At 43.0% G+C, this 17,500-nt stretch overlaps 1 protein-coding gene across 13 annotated transcripts in view; it reads left to right on the top strand.

The window, feature by feature from the left end:
- QTMAN (queuosine-tRNA mannosyltransferase) overlaps nt 1-17,500 on the top strand; it is a 347,554-nt gene that overhangs the window by 180,353 nt on the left and 149,701 nt on the right. For 8 of the 13 annotated variants that reach the window (XR_013394557.1, XR_013394552.1, XR_013394553.1 and 5 more), the window contains 2 exons: nt 4,049-4,119; nt 4,834-4,925. Coding sequence is in view for 6 of the 13 variants with exons in the window: in XM_077935819.1 (XP_077791945.1) it covers nt 4,049-4,119; nt 4,834-4,925 (163 nt within the window). In the remaining 7 variants the exon portion in view is untranslated. Of the gene's footprint in view, nt 1-4,048; nt 4,120-4,833; nt 7,337-15,558; nt 15,638-17,500 lie in introns of those variants that run through there. The other 5 variants (XM_077935806.1, XM_077935791.1, XM_077935809.1 and 2 more) reach the window with 4 other exon arrangements.

The raw sequence follows: 17,500 nt of genomic DNA, 5'->3' as shown, positions 1-17,500 counted from the left end.
TTCATTATTACGGGTTGTAAAGAATATGAGAGTTTAATTTTTTATATTAAAAAAATGTCTTATGGAATGTATCACTTTCTTAGATCTTGTAGACATGCTGTGGAAACTATAACACAAAATATGAGTTACTTACAATAACTAATTTTAATCCCATCTGCTAAGTATGACAACATTAGCATTTCCACTTAATTAAAAACACCCTTAAAGCAGCAATGTTTTAATCACTCCATTTTATTTACTCTCCTCTGGTGTCACTTATAATTGTAACTTTTTATTTTTTTAATAATGAGGGGTTTTTTTCTTCCTCTGTGCATCACACAAAAAAGTGCTGTCGATAATTAGCAGTCTTCTGTTATTACTAGACTCAGGTGTCACAACTGTGTCTCATCCTCATTACAGTAAAAAATTTCACCTATCAGATTCATTATTGCCAGATAATGCAACTGAGAGACTTAGCAGGCCCTCCAGAAAAGTAATTCAGCCAAGCAAAATTATCAGCTAATTATATTTAGAATCAGAAGCCCAACAACTATTTGCAGATAAATTGTATGAATTGAAGGGAATAGAACTGAATATTAAGATTCATAGATTTAGCAGATGATTTCTTAATTGGAATATAAAGGTCATTTTAACAATGGGACTCTGTTGTTTCGCTGGGGATATTCAGGAATCAAAACTGAGGAATAGCTGCAGTTGCAAAGGTTTGAACTTAGCGCAGAAGAAGCTTGAAGCAGGTGTGGGCAATCTCTGGCCCTCCTGCTGCTCTTGGAACGCCAGCTTCCATCACACCCAGCCAGCAGGCCCAATGGTCAGGGATGTTGGCAGTTGAAGGCCAGCAATAGCTCACGGGCCACAGATTTCCTTATCCTGGGTAGAGAAACAAGTTAGGTCATTGCCACACTCCATAGATCTACTTCTGTACCTATGGGGCCCCTATCTGTATTATGTGCAAGCCAGGTTACTGAATGTGGGGTTACATAACTTCCCTCATAGCATATACGAGGGATCTGCATTTTGAGCCTGTTTCCAGGTGCAGATCGCCTTTCATTGGGCTGAACCTATATATTTTAAAAATGAATTTGTTTTTTTAAAAAAGCTGCATTTTGTGCTACCCATTGTGGCCCGTTCTTCCCGAACCCTCTCGGAGTATATTGGCATGACGTATTTATCTTTGCATCAGTATGTAAGGTCATTTTCAAATAAAAGGATTAATTCCAAATCCTACTTTTTTTTTTATCTGTCAAATTACATAAATATTGAATCCTGGTTTTACTAATTTGTGAGACGGACAGAGTCCTTGAGAAGGACTCTTCCTACACAGTGTTTTAAAGGTGACTCTTTAAACTGCAGCTTGGCCTGATGTTCTCTTTCAGGGAAAGAGATCAATTTGAAAATCACTTGCTTTTACATAATTTCATGATCTGAGGTATATCGCTAAAATCTCCACAGTGCTTTTTTTTGGGGGGGGGGGAGGAGAGCAGCAATGAAAGCTTCCTTTGAAAATCTCTGCTCTTTGACAGTTATGACCCAACAGTAATTTAATGATCAAAAATATAACCATCTTCTCGGCTTTTAGTAAGTATTTGCCTTTAAATAAGGAGTATGATCCACGCGGATGTGTGTGGAGACCTGCTTTGAAGGATTCCCAGTGATTCAATTAGGACCCTTGTTTCCAATTACACCATACATATTGCATGGTCATGTTCGCAGGCAGCGTTGAGGGCTGGTGCAGGAGGGAGCAGAAATGGGAAGTCTGGGTCTTCCTCTCGTGTCCCCATTAAATCCTTCCCCCTCACTTGTTGCAAGGTAGCTATAATCCTAAATTTCTGCCCATTGCATTTGGTGATGTCATATTGGAAGTTGTTTGTCCTTAAGAGTTCGGTTGTGGTGTACATCTTGAATTCAGAAAGAAAGCCCTACCAGCTAAATTATAGTCAGTGGCAAATACTTTTTTTTCTTTCTTAAAAAGTGAAAAAGAAAAATGCTGGGAAAACAAAGCACACATCAATAAAGTGAATATTGACATGGCCTTCCTCTTTCACAAAGGGGAGGCGAATACTAAAGTTAGAAAAGAAAAGACGGTCCTTCAGCATTTGGGTGCCAATTAAAATAATTTCAGAAAATAAACTGTTTTTTTAAAAAAGTGGTTTTCTATTTCACTGCAGAATTTCCGACCGACAGATTTTACAGCTTTATCTTTAAAGTTTACTGTATGTCCGATGATTGGCCGTTACGCGAGGGGGCAGGGGGGCAGAAAAGCTAAAGCAGTTGTAACTCAGTGCATAACTGCATGGAAAGATTAACAAAAATGCTTTGCTGCAACGCTCTAGCATTGTTTTTGCATTTGCCTGCTGAAGCCATGGAGTTGCAAATTGTGTCTTAAGCGTGCCACTCTGCAAATCGCTTAATAAATAAATAAATAAATAAATAAATAAATAGTCCCAAGACAAAGGAGTGCTTGGATAACACATTTGTAAGTAAAGGTTAGGTTATAATTAGTAATTAAAAGTATATAGGCATACACATATAGCTAATCTATTATGGGTTCAATCTATTATGCATTGCCAGACGGCCTTACGCAGTGTTTACAGACAGTCACTGAATTTATTCACATAAAGATCATGGCGGCGGCAAAGAGGTAGAAACCTACGCCATGCCAAGTGAGCACTTGAACTAGAGCTTTCTAGGCTGAAATTGTAACTCCACTAGCCAGTGTGTTGTAGTGGTTAAGAGCAGTAGACTCATAATCTGGTGAACCGGGTTCGATTCCCTGCTCCTCCACATGCAGCTGCTGGGTAACCTTGGGCCAGTCACATTTCTCTGAAGTCTCTCAGCCTCACTCACTTCTCAGAGTGTTTGTTGTGGGGGAGGAAGGGAAAGGAGAATGTTAGCCGCTTTAAGATTGCTTCGGGTAGTGATAAAGCGGGATATCAAATCCAAACTCTTCTTCTACCTGGGAGAAATCCCGATTGAATTTGGCAGGGCTTAGGGTTACAGCTCAGTCAGTTTCCTGCTCTCAGCAGAAGCAGGTAGCACCCAAACCACTTTTAAAAACATTCTCGGTGTTTAAACATGGGGAGTCCAGGAGGAGCAGGCCTGGCCCTATCATTAGGCAAAGCGAGAGCATCACCTCAGACAGCAGATGCCAAGGAGCTTGGAACAGAGTTGTGTGCGTCACCCAGCCTGCCCTGAGCCTTCCAAGCTAAGCAGTTTTACTCGGGTATGGTAAAGGATGCTTTCTATCTCCTGCGCTTTCAACCCTCAGTTGCGTTAGTGCGCATGGATCGCCGTGTCACTGGGCCACAACTACTGGCTGCATTCCAGTACATGGTTACATGCAATGATGTCTCAGGACTCAGCTATGACAGCTGCAAATAAAATGGTTTAAGTGTGCTTTAAGTGCAATATACAATGTGACACCAGATGGCGATGGTGAGCCTTATGGAGAATTCAATGTATTTTTAAAAACACTTTAAAAAAAAAAAAAAAAAAAAAAGCATTTTAGGAACGTTTTTTATATGTGTGCAGATTCCACCTCAATGATTCTAAAGAAACGCAGATGTCTATAACCGGCTGCTGGATTGCACTGATGGTTCTTTCAAACCAGTTCCTTCATATTTGTGTTTGACAGCATTTTGGGAAACGAAAGAAAGAAAGAAAGAAAGAAAGAAAGAAAGAGAGAGAGAGAGAGAGAGAGAGAGAGAGAGAGTATTGTGGGTTCCCCACGTCCCCCCAGTCACAGTCTGCTGATTATGAAAACGTGTTGAGCAGTATCTTTTCTTTCTTTCTTTTTTAAGGAGAGCTGTGTTTTCATTTATTCAGTGAACAAAACATATGCTTGCTGTTCTGTTCTATGTAATTCTTGTGATCAATAAAATTATCTTTTAAAAAGAGCAACTTTGGCATTTAGGGAGATTACACTGATGTACAGGGAATACGATTGTTGCAGCCAACTTCTGTGCTGTTGGCCCAAAATATGCTTTGGGGCTCAATAATGTAATAATGGTACATAATCTGCATTGCCCTCCCTTTTTTTCTTCTTCCCCAGGATAGAAGCTGTGCACTGTGGCTGCTATCCACTCTGTCCCAAAGCTTTGGTCTATCCAGAAATATTTCCAGGTAGTTTCCTACTTCTGCATTTTTTCTGCTGTGGTTTTAATTTATAATTAATTCTAAAACGCAAAGTTTGAGAATAAACTTAAGCAAGAGCAATTGTTTATTTGGCAAGCTACCATGTTAGCGCTGAGGAATTTTTTTAATGTGTTTTAATACATTAGACGAAGTTTATATTTACCATCTGTTCTTTCAAGATAACACAAAAGCAAGTTTTGAAATAGCATTCTTCATTGTTAGCATACACAGTCTATAGTGATAGATTTTATTAAAAAGGTCGCTTCGGAAGCGATAGCTTGCAGATTTTTTATATTTTTTTTAAGATGACATACAGAGAGAAAAATTTAGGCCTGAAAAATCACACCAAATTATTTAAACAATTTAATACTTAATAATATTCAACCCTGCTACAGGATACACACTAATGTAGTACCAGTCCTTTGAAAAATCTCATCACTAAATGTCTCACATATGCATTGTGTTACATTAGAATAATGTATTTTAATCACCCAAAGGAGATGTCTAAACAGCACAACTACACAGTCTTATTTAGCATTAAACATCCTTGTGAGCTGAGGTAACCTTATAAAATCATGCTTAAATAATGTAAAACACGAGGCGGCACAGAGCAATATGCATTTTTAATTAGTAAAGTGACTAATATCGAGTGTGTGCTTTGAGGTTTTTGTTTCATTAAAAATGTATCTGTTTTTCCTGCAGCTGAATATCTGTATTCTACACCTGAACAGCTTTTTAAAAGGCTTCAGAATTTATGCAAGAGACCAGACATTGTAAGGAAACATCTCTATAAGGTATTTATTCTGAATAGGTATTCCAAGGTATTGTTGTGTATTGAAGACTACAGACCAAAAAGGAAAAAAAAGAAAAAAGGCCCCCCTCCCCTTCCTTCTAAAAAGGAGAGAAAACCAGAAAACATTTAATTAACATCCTAATGTTTAAAGGAAACATGCTAGGGAGGGATATTAGTTGTTACACTAACAAGGATTAATTACACTAGATGCCAGTTGTATTAACCTAGGGTCTTATGAAATACGTGCGCTTAATGCATGCTACATGCTTTTTTTAATTTATTGTTTTCTAAAATGACTGTCCTCCATGTTTGAACCCAAGAGGCTTATAAAAATGAACCTGGATTAATTTAATTCATTAGTATAAAAGGAAAGTGGAAGAGGGATCCTACAATTATACTAATGAGGATAAGCTTACCTCCCTATCTTAATTTAATCTCCACTGGTGTGTTCAGGTGACTGACCAGGTGAGTACCACATCTCTTCTCCCTCTGTTTTAAGGCTGTTTTGTTACATTTCAAAGAAAACCCTTTACAACACCAGTACGCAAAGAAGAGAATCACATGGCACGGTTCCTGCTCCAAAGAACAGCTACCCGAATCCCCACTTTCTCTCTCTCCTGGAAACATCTAGCAAGGCCAAATGCATTGCGCAAGGATGTCATAGCATTCTGAGTTTTCCCGCTCCCAAAAATGATAGCCAGTGAAGGGTAACAAGAGCAGGAATGCTCATCATGCAATTGTGACAGGCCACATGCTTCAGGTCACCAGATTTTGGGGCGTGGGGTGTGAGGAGAGAATCAGAAGAAGTGTGGATTGTGCAAAAAGGTGTAGGCTTAGGGAAAAGCCCAGGCTCAGTGGCGGAGTCCTGGTTCATGCCCTGGTATCTCCAGGTAGGGCTCTGTCTGATCCCATGAACAGGTGCTGCCAGTCAATGTAAGCCACACTGAACTAGACAACCATTTGGTGTGGCTCAGTATAGGCCAGCTTCCTATGTTACTCCAAAGTGAAGAGATGTACTGGAATTCAGTGTTGTGCTAAGTGGGGTGTGTTTGTGGAGAACGAGGTTCACTTATACCATGGGACTCCCCCCTCTTCCCCCCAACCTCCCAAAGAAGATTTAGGGGAGTCAAGGAGGATAAAAGGGGGATCAAGTCCTTTCGTGTAAGTGGTCCTCGTTCCATTTACAACAACTTAGTTGAATCCTGCCTTGTGGGCATCTGTTATTATTGGGGCTCCCAACCCTGAAATATTATTATGGACTCTTACTTTGTGGACCTTATGAACCTTAAAAACTTTGCTTTGTGTTGACCTATTTCAATTTTCGACCTCAGCTGCTTCAACCTGTGATTTTGCTACTCTAATGTTTTTTGTTTTCAGTTGCCTTTGAAAACTGGGCAGAGGTGGCTGGAATTCCACAATTGTTTTGCATTGGTATTAGGGGAAAGGAGTCACTGCATTGACTCCTTGTGTCTGGATTATGTCTCAGAAGTGTTTGAGCGTAATTTGGGGTGCCAGTCTTAATGTCTAAATTTCAGAACGGCCCGAGTCCTGTAGAGGCTGCTTCCTTCCCCACGTCCAATCACAATTCTTAATATAGCCCTTTCTTAATAGTGGTGGCCAACTTTGAATGACAAGGCCATGGAAAGCAGCATTCTTGGCAGCTGCACCGCAGATGAGAAATCTCATTCTCCAAAGTCTGCCGAAACCTGAGCATCTGCTGAGTGCAATATAAGGGCTTTTTAGTGTTGCTGTTTGGTAGGTTGATGTTAACCAACTGGAGAGAGCATCTGAATTTTCATGAGCCACCATGTCAATATTTTCTACTAATTCCATGTTTTTAAATGGAAGTTGTTGCCTGGCTTCAGCCTTTGAAAGGGGTGGAAATAAATTTCAGCAAATATAGATGCAGTACACAGTGAGGTTCTCTTCCACATGCTTCATTATTCTAAGTGGATACTGTGCATGGTATTGGCCTAATGAGGCTGTCATTCATTTGGAAGGTGCCTGCATTGGAAAACTTCCCTATGGCTCACACCTTCCTATGTGCTTGCAAAGGTCCCATTCATTTCTGTGTGGTGTGGGCAGGAGAACTTCCCAGTGGCTTCCACAGCTTCCACTCATGCAGGAGAATGTCATGGCACACTATACCCTGAAAAAGCAAGTGGTACCCTCATTCCAGGATGTCAGTATCAAGTAACTGATATTTGTAACAATGCTAATAAATGCATTCCTGACAATACAACTGGAGGCACATTCCCAAATTATGTTGTCCGGGATAATGGAGTGATATAATGCCTGCTGGGACGCGGGTGGCGCTGTGGTCTAAACCACTGAGCCTAGGGCTTGCCGATCTTAAGGTCGGCGGTTCGAATCCCCGCGGCGGGGTGCGCTCCCGTTGCTCGGTCCCAGCGCCTGCCAACCTAGCAGTTCGAAAGCACCCCCGGGTGCAAGTAGATAAATAGGGACCGCTTACTAGCAGGAAGGTAAACGGCGTTCCGTGTGCTGCGCTGGCTCGCCAGATGCAGCTTGTCATGCTGGCCACGTGACCTGGAAGTGTCTTCGGACAGCGCTGGCCCCCGGCCTCTTAAGTGAGATGGGCACACAACCCCAGAGTCGGACACGACTGGCCCGTACAGGCAGGGGTACCTTTACCTTTTTATAATGCCTGCTCCCTACCCCAGAAGTATCCCTGCCTACGTTTTCTGTAATTCCTTTCCCAATGCAGCAAATCTATGCAAGAAAATTAGATGACTCCACTCTCTCCATCTGCAGTTTTCTCTTGTGACCTAAAAGTGGACATTTGCATAAGGACAGACCGAAAGAAAATGTTGTTTCTGCAGGAAATGGTTAAACTTCAAGAAAAAAAAGAGGAGAGAACCAAAAATGCAATTTAACACCCAATTTCAAGCTCATTATCTTTCATTGTCTATTAACTTGGCAATGGTTCAGAAGGTAGCTCATAATAGTTTAAAATGCTGACTGAACACTTCCACTGCTCAGCATTACTTCTTGAGTCAATACTATTGCATAGCTACACACGGAGGCTTCAAAGAGAGAAAAACAATCCTTAAATTTTTACCTTGACATTCGCTCTTTCTTCGAGTTCAGCTAAATAGCTTTTGCTGCCATGCAAGGGCTTGCCCTTTTGTCGTGGCTGTGGTTCTGCGGCTTCAGTGCGCAAGAGAGACTGGGTGTGTGTGTGTGTTAAAATGCAACATGGGCAGGACCAAGGTAGATGCTTGAAAGGGGGTAGGATTTCCAAAATGTAGCTCAGGAGTAAGAGATGTGCGTTATACAAGCCCTGCTCAGTAAAATGCTTCGTTTGCTTCAAGTGTCTCCTTCGGAGAACGTGCTCCTTGCTGAATTATTTATAAGTAGAGTTACCGCCACAGACATGGAGTAGTTTATCACATCACTTTGGGCAGCATGTTAATAACTCCAGCTGAATGCAAGTTTTAATTGCTCGTTGTGCAGTGGCAGTGGTGAATGGTGCTGGATAGGGCAAGGAGAATACTGTCAGAAGGGTCAACTTTAACCCCTGACTAAGAGCTTAGCTATGGGAAAGAAATGTACTCGCTTCTTGAACTCTGTTAATGCGGGATCATACTGTAGAAGGTGTATAGATTTGTTCCTTGTGTTCTTTGCCATTCCAGTGTCTTTTATCATACCTAAGGCTACCAATTGTTTGTCTCATTCTTGGTCATTTTTTAAAAGTAACCATGAAATGAAACTATTGTGGGACTATGATGGTAAGTTGTCCCCTATGCAGATACTTTTGTTTATCCATTAGCTTGTTTTACAGTGTTAATTGTAACAGGTGCACTTGAACAAGAACACAAGAGCCCTCTTCAGGCGTTACAATTAAAAGTGTGCCCCACTGCTGTTCTTATCACCCACTGCAAGTTGGGAGGCAACCTTCTGAAGTGGAGAATCTCCTATATACTCGTACCTTGGTTCTCAAACGGAATCCGTTCCGGAAGTCCATTTGACTTCCAAAACGATCAGAAACCAAGGCATGGCTTCCGATTGGAGGCTCCTGCAGCCAATCAGAAGCCGCGGAAGCTGTGTCAGATATTTGGCTTCCAAAAATAGTTTGCAAACTGTAAGATTCACTTGTGGGTTTGTGGCGTTGGGGAGCCAAAACGTTCAAGAACCAAACTGTTCAAAAACCAAGGTACGACGGTATTTGTTGAGGCTTCCTGTGCATTTTAGCCTCTTAATTTTTCAGGATTCTAAAATATGCAGGAAGCCTCCAGAACATGGAAGACACCCCCCCCCCACTGCAGAAGATGGATGGAAATGGCAATAGGAGAGCATCTCTTGTGGTTGTTCAATTTCCGACTGCAACCTCTGAAGCAGGCTAAGGTGCCTTTGCATTCCGTAAACGGCAACAATCCCAAATGGTTGGATTTAAAGAAGTGTGATTGGAACTCTGCTTGATCAGTGTGGGTCTTTGTCTCTTCCTCCACTGCACACCCCCCCCCCACCTGAGATTGGGGAGATCCTCAGAGATAGCATAGGATAGGGAAACTGGCAGAATTGCAAGGGAGGGCTGCCTTGCATAAGCAGAAGTGATCTCCTGCTTGTGCGAAACAAGCCATATATCATAATAATGTTATGAGTTTTGTAAGGATTGGGATGAATGCCTAAGCCCCCTTATAATTCTTAGAATAGCCGGGCTAACTTTGTGTTGAGGTGATAGCAGAGGTGGTGGACCATTAAGCTGAACAAAGGAGGGGGCTCTGTGTGAGATGGCAAATGGGTGAGCCCTCTCCCTCAACTCACGGGTAGTTAGAAGGACAAAGGCAGAATTGAGAACAAAGATGTCAGCAAGAAGCTATTAGTATAAAAGTGGCAGGCTGGGAAGCCAAAGAGCCAGAGTGATGTTTGATGTCTATTTGAATCCAAGGCTGCAGCTACAGCTCCCATCATCCCTGAGAATTGGCCATGCTGGCTGAGGCTGCTGGGAGATGGAGTCCCCCAACATTTGGAGGGCCACAAGTTCCCAATCCCTGCCCTCTGCCCAAGGCTTTATAGCCTTATCTCGTTATCTCACCCACCCACCCAAATTCCATTGTTCTACTCTCAGGGATGTAACTTTCCTCCTGGACAGCTGTCCCAGAGGTATCGTATATATCCTGTTTTTCTTTTTGCTTCTGTTTTTAGACAGCAGGAAGAAAGAACGCCTATTTTTAGTGTTGACTAAGGTGAACAAAGTATGAAATACTCTTGTTTGCTCTTCAAGTACTGTAGTCATATTTTATCCTGCCGATATAAAGTGGGCAGAATCATTCCAAATCTGTCTCCACTCGCCTGCTCTGACCCACTCTTACACACCCATTTCTTGACCAATCCTTTCTCATACACATGTAATATACCCACATATTCCCCCTGCAGTCTAACATCCTTGCCCCCGCACTAATCATCTTCAAATGGCCAGATCTCTCAGGTGCTGCTCTTTGCCTTGTGTCCAGGGTCATAGTTCAGTCTTCAGGGGGTTGCCTCTGATGAAGTCATACTTAAAGTAGACCCATTTAAATCAATAGACTCAGCTTAGCCGTGAGTAACAAAGTCCCTTGATTTCTGTGGGTCTGCTCAGCATGACTTAGTTGAATACAACCCCAGGTATTCTGCTAATTTGCTTGCCATAATTTGAATTATAAGTAAAAACTGGGGGAGGGGGTATTTGAATCGCAGTACAAAGTGCCCATCGCTTGGCCAGGTCCCAAAACATTGCCCTGCAGTTGGAGGATACCTTGTTTCTTCTTATTCTTAAAACACACAAACACACACAAAACCCCCCCACAAAAAACACTTTTACAGTGATTAGTCATTTAGAGATCAAAATGGAGCAACATTCTGGTAAACAAAACCTGAATATCAAATAAGAGTGTTTAATTCTTTTATACTCCTTGGTCATCGGGGGAGGGAGGGGAACTGGTGTTCTTTCTTGCTGCTGTTTTAAAACGAAACAACAGCAACAACAGGACATATAAAATATGAATTTTTGTTGCCTTCTCTCTGTGTGCGCGCTTTTGCTGCAAGCTTATTAATAATATAATCTAAAACAGTCAAATGCATTACTGCATTAGTTTGTCAATTATATGCAGTGCCTGTGCCAACTTATAAAGTTAGAGGCGAAAAGGGAGGCAGAATTATGCTTGCTACAAAAAGGCAATCAACTTAAGCAATAAGGCACAAAAGCGTGTAGGGTGGGTAAGCCTTAGGTGCATTGTTCGCTACAAAGTGAAGCCAAGTATTACTGGATGTTGATGTCTATCAGAACACAGGGCTCCGAGCATGTTGTGCATGATTTAGTGGCAGTAAAATCCAAAAGCAACACCCTTTCCCCTAAAAGCACACATGTTCATAACCTCTGCTCTCTAAATCCAACAAAATAGGTAAAATGATACCTTTTATTGGATTCACTTCTGTTGGCAAAAGGCTATGCAAACTTTCTCTTGTGAACATTTCAGTGTATGACTCAAAATGAGCACAATAAAAGTTAACACTTTTTACTCCTTGAGTCAGTTGCCTTTTCTGTGGCAGGGTTTTGTTGTTGTTGTGTTTTTAAAATAGCATTGAATATAATTTGGGATATAGTTTCCCTAGGATACCACAAAGGCAGAGAAACAAAATGGTAATTGTAAGAGCTAAATTCACTACTGTAAGACTAAATCCTTAAGCTCCTATCTCCATGATAGGTAGCCAAAGTGTGTGTGTGTGTGTGTGTGTGTGTGTGTGTACACACGTAGATATCTACGCAAGTAGATAAATAGGTACCGCTCCGGCGGGAAGGTAAACAGCGTTTCCGTGTGCTGCTCTGGTTCGCCAGAAGTGGCTTAGTCATGCTGGGAACATGACCCGGAAGCTGTCTGCGGACAAAAGCCAGCTCCCTTGGCCTATAGAGTGAGATGAGCGCGCAACCCCAGAGTCGGTCACGACTGGACCTAATGGTCAGGGGTCCGTCCCCCCATATATATATCCTCCAAAGTTTTCAAGTTCACTTCAAGTGGATTAAATAAATTCAATTATTTGATCTAACATATCCGTCTTCGTTAGTCTTTCTTAACCATGGCTTTGTGTTAATCATAGCATGCTTCTTGATGTTTGCATTTCATTGCTAGCTTTTGCTGAAAGTTTCTTGGAGTTCATTACTGCATTTGCATGGACAGGTTTTCTGGGCTTGGATGAACTCATCCAAAACATCTAAAGTCCCCTAAGTATGACTTTGAGATGAATGCACCACTGACAGGGTGATATTATGTACACCACCTCTGTGCGCCACCCGTGTGCTGTTTCCCAACCTCACAACATACCTTATTTCCTAGAGTCCATGCTGTATATTCTGTGCTTCGGTATGAAATGGTAGAGAAGCATCAAAGGATAAATACCTGGAAATCAGACATGCTTATAGTCTGATATGGGATGTCCTGGACACACATTCAAATGATTTAATTTTTTTCTGCATCTAAGTTTTGGCATGCCCTGATACATATCTTGTACCCGTCCTTCATACACTTCTTAATGATCTTCTACCAAACGAGGCTTTTGAGTAATTGAAGTAGCAGGTTGAAGACTTTATCATTTCCCCACTTCCCATACATTTATTGATAGAAAGACTACATAATCCTTATGTGGGCCTGCAGAGGTGAGGGGATGAGAAAAGGACACAGCATGCTTCCTTGAGAGCATAACAGGACAAATATCCTCTTTCTCACAGTTCTGTTGGACCAGATAGTATGTTGAGGGTGGTGCTGAAGTGGAAAATGGTAACGCCTTCAAGCTGCTTTAGCCCCTAGAGAAAGAAGGTTGAAGGACCCACCCTCAATGTGGGTTCCTCTGAAATTCTTCAGAAGAAAACTTCATTCTGCAGTCAGCAGATCTGGAATGTCAGACAAACATCCTTGAGAGACAGCTTGTCAATCCCTCTTGGCAGCATGCTGCTGTGGGGGAGACCTTTGGAGGCAATCTGGAACACATGCTCAGCTTATGTAGAGCAAGTGGGAGACCCACCTGGCTTCACATCTCCAATGTCTAGACAGATTGTGCATCCTGGAACTTGTCCAGGAAACCACAATGCCAGTGCACAGAAGATTGTGATAGCCGTGCAGATTCTTTAGCAGAGAAACTGGTATGGCAAGCTTTACCTGGGGGATATAATTGTTGCTGGTGGGATGTCTTCATCAAGTTCATGGTGTAATAGGTGAACAATATATGGTGATTTCTGCTTATAATAATTAGTAGCTGCCCTGTGCCCAGCATTGCTTGGGAATTCTAAGAAATCCCCAAATCAGTGCAGTTTTGAAAGGTTCAGTCTGCCATCTTGATTCAAAATGACATCCAGTTGTATTCATAGACAGAAACCTCCGGAATAATCATGCAAAATTTGGTTTAAATCAGTGCATTAAAAACAACAACTGCAGTCCACCATCTTGTTTGAAAATGACAACCAATTTTATCCAGACTTAGGCAAAAAACGTGCTCCTTTATCTCAGGAACCATCATGCAAAATTTGGTTACAATACCTTAAGAGAGGTCAGAGTTCATAGAGAACAGATGAGCCACTTTCTAAAACATAAAGTAGATTTATTTATTAATACCCCACCTTTCTTCCATCATGGCAATGTCCTTAGGGTTGCCAAGCAGCCTCCCATTCAGGCCCTCACCAGACCCAGACCTGTGTCACACCCTTCTGGCTTTGGAAAAATGTGAGTCTGAAAGAGATAACAACAAAAGTGTAGCCCAGTATAGTGGCACCTGTACTTATTAAGGCACATTGCAAATAATCATAGTAAGCAGGTACCCCAGCTGTCAAAACACATGCACCCTTCACCCTTTGTGCCTTTGTTTTTCAGTTGTAGCTTCTATCTATGGGGTGATTTGTGCTATAGAGGGACAACCACCACCATAGCTTTATCTCACTTGACCCGCTGGTTGCCCCCCCCCCTTCCCCAAGAACAAGAAGCAATTCATAGTCTAGGAAACCCCTAGCCTAGATAAATATTTTGTGGAAGGAAACCAATGCAAGGAGGCAGAGCAGCCCAACCACATGCTTAGAGTAGGAAGTACGAGGCCAAAATCTAGAATGAGATGGATGAATCCTCAAGGGCTGGTAGCAGAGACTGAGTGTGGAAGGGGAGCAGGCTCCAAATGATGATCTGCAAAATTTTCTGTGAGGTTTCAGATTGTTTGGGTGTGCAATCTTGGGATTGCTTTTCATCAGGTTAGTTTTAATTCCCTTGTGTGCTGCTAATTCTTGTTTTCATCCGTAAGCCACCTTAACAACCGTCCGGGGGAAATAAAAATATAATGAATAATAATATTCCAGCTCACAGGGACCGATATGAAAAGGAAACTCTGGTCGGAGCATAAAGTTACGCGAAAGGTGCAGTCGGGAGCAGGGCCTCCTTACAGAGTCACAAAACCTTCAGTTATAAAAGCAAGGACATCTTACTTTCTATTACAAAACTATATTGGGAATACAAGCTTCCAGCATTCTTTAGGGAGGGAATTAAAACTGGCTGATGAGTTAGAAATGTTTGAGAAAGGGCATCTGAGCGCATAGGGAAATAGGCGAAGAGCCGAGTCTTTTGAGCCCATGGAACATGGCAGGATGGGGAGGAAGAAATAAAACAGTTTTTACAAGGGATGATCGTTTAATTTTGCAAAAGGGATGCTGACAGTAGATTGCAAAAGTCACTGGTGACCTCTTTCCTACTGTTTAATTCAGCCGATCTGTGGCATGCATGCTCCCCCCCCCCCGCCCCCGCCCCAAAGAAGGATGGCTTTGTTGCCAGACTCTTCCTCCCAAATGGGAGTACTAAGTTGTGCAACGGAATAGGCAGAGGGTGAAAGTATGACCTCTCCGCATACAATGAAAATTTCACCATGGGTCATATTTGTGTTGTAATATATCACAAAGAGCAGGTGATGATATTAAAGCAATCTCCCACTTCCCACCATTTCCCTTGCATCTTAGCACTTGAATTTTCACTGTCCTGTCCGTGAGTGGTTACTGCTTCCTAATGCTTATACAAACTGCCTAGCTTTGTTGTCCAGGTTAAATAGTCTTTCAGTAGCTTTCTCACTGGTCAGTTACAACTCGCCAGTGGGATGTGTATCAGTTTTAAAAAGAAAATAAAAACTGTATTTAAGTCACCTTTCGGTTATATTCCTAGGACCCCCATGCGGCAGTGGTTGCTCATTTGCCCAGAAGCAGGAGGTGTGGTTGTGTGTGAGAACACATGTGGCTATGATTTGGAGGAGCGTAAAGTAAATCCCTCCTGCATGTAAATATAACAAAGGAAACATGGGGATAAGCATGCATAAATCCATAGGATATACTATAATTTAGGGCAAATATTCACGTCTGACCCAGGGCCAAACTGGTGGCATAGGGCGGGTGGGGGGGACTGGCATCCCCAGGCCCCCTGTTCGCTTGCCTTGCTGCCAGCCTGGGCCTGCAGAAGTCTTTCATGGAGAACAGTGCTGCTACACATGAGGCCAAAAAATGAGGCCCTTTCTTAGAGGGAGGCCTTCTGGGCAGAGTGATTACCTAAGTTTTAAGATGCCACAGCAAAGTGTCACAGGCATTCTCCTTCAACCAACTCACCAGAATGTTTTGCTCTAAGGAGTGGCCAACCCCAATCTGCAACTTCTTCAGAGGAAGGAGGAGAGATAGACAGCACTGCTGACATAGCAGCAGAAAAAGTAATCAGGGGAGAGGGAGGGGGGTGAGTGAAGTGAGGCAAAGAGCAGCAGCCAGCAGGAGGAGATGATGGGGTGATGACAACCTGGAGAGAAAAGACAAGTGGGGGCACCAGTGCAGACTCTTGATCAAACCTTGGTTTAGCCCTACCTTAGTTACCGTATTTTTCCCTCTATAACACGCAGATTTTTTCTCCTAAAAAGGAAGGGGAAATATCTGTGCGTGTTATAGAGCGAATGTGTGGTCCCTGGAGCCAAAAAATCAAGCAAAAGTCAAATCGCGAGTCACGGAGAAGGGAAACCTGAAAAGAGGAAGTGGCAGCTTTCCTGCATTCTGCCTCAGGGTCTTACTGCCCACCCTCCTCTGTTTTGTTGCTGTGATTGCTGAAACGGAACAAAGAGCAGGGAAAGCCCCTCCCCTCCAGGCAAGCAGAGTGTCGTTCTTTCTAATTCCTCTCTGTGCTCCGGTGCTGCTGGGGGAGAGGGAGAGAGAGTGGGGGAGGGAGAGGGAGAGGGGGGGAGGGAGAGGGAGAGAGGGGGGGAGGAAGAGAGAGGGGGGAGGGAGAGAGAGAGAGAGATAGAGATAGAGAGAGAGAGAGATGGCTGGCTTGGGGGGGGGAACTTTTGCCTTTCTTTCCTCCCACCCGTTAAATCCCTCTCCAGCATTCTTAGCCAGCTGCTTCTCTGCACACCCCTCTCATGTCCCTTCTTTGTTTTTCCTTCGCTCCCCACTTAAAATGTGGTTACAAAGCATAGATCAACATGGATCCTCAGGATCTTTGCATTGGGTCACCGCAAATTCACCATCAGATCACATAGCATGTCCATGGCTACAGCCTGCACCAAAAAAATCACGCACCCACTGTTGCCTGGGGCTGCAATGGTGCAAAAACGTGGTTAAAAAGCATGGATCCACATGGATCCTCAGGATCTTTGCATTGGGTCACCCCAAATTCACCATCAGATCACATAGCATGTCCATGGCTACAGCCTGCACCAAAAAAATCACGCACCCACGGTTGCCTGGGGCTGCAGTGGTGCAAAAACGTGGTTAAAAAGCATGGATCCACATGGATCCTCAGGATCTTTGCATTGGGTCACCCCAAATTCACCATCAGATCACATAGCATGTCCATGGCTACAGCCTGCACCAAAAAAAGCACGCACCCACTGTTGCCTGGGGCTGCAATGGTGCAAAAACGTGGTTAAAAAGCATGGATCCACATGGATCCTCAGGATCTTTGCATTGGGTCACCCCAAATTCACCATCAGATCACATAGCATGTCCATGGCTACAGCCTGCACCAAAAAAAGCACGCACCCACTGTTGCCTGGGGCTGCAATGGTGCAAAAATGTGGTTACAAAGCATGGATCCACAGGGATTCTCAGGATCTTTGCATTGGGTCACCTCAAATTCACCATCAGATCACATAGCATGTCCATGGCTACAGCCTGCACCCAAAAAAAGCACGCACCCACTGTTGCCTGGGGCTGCAATGGTGCAAAAATGTGGTTACAAAGCATGGATCCACAGGGATTCTCAGGATCTTTGCATTGGGTCACCCCAAATTCACCATCAGATCACATAGCATGTCCATGGCTACAGCCTGCACCCAAAAAATCACGCACCCACTGTTGCCTGGGGCTGCAATGGTGCAAAAATGTGGTTACAAAGCATGGATCCACAGGAATTCTCAGGATTTTTGCATTGGGTCACCCCAAATTCACCATCAAATCACATGTCTGTGGCCACAGCATGAAGCACAAAAATGATACATCCACTGTTTCATTCAGAATGTTTTTTCCCTTGTTTTCCTCCTCTAAAAACGATGTGCGTGTTATGGTCAGGTGCGTGTTATAGAGCG

Source organism: Podarcis muralis, chromosome 1 (assembly GCF_964188315.1).
Source record: "Podarcis muralis chromosome 1, rPodMur119.hap1.1, whole genome shotgun sequence".
NCBI lineage: Eukaryota > Metazoa > Chordata > Lepidosauria > Squamata > Lacertidae > Podarcis > Podarcis muralis.
The sequence above is the reverse complement of the archived record's forward strand: the minus strand, read 5'-3'. Positions and strand labels throughout refer to the sequence as shown.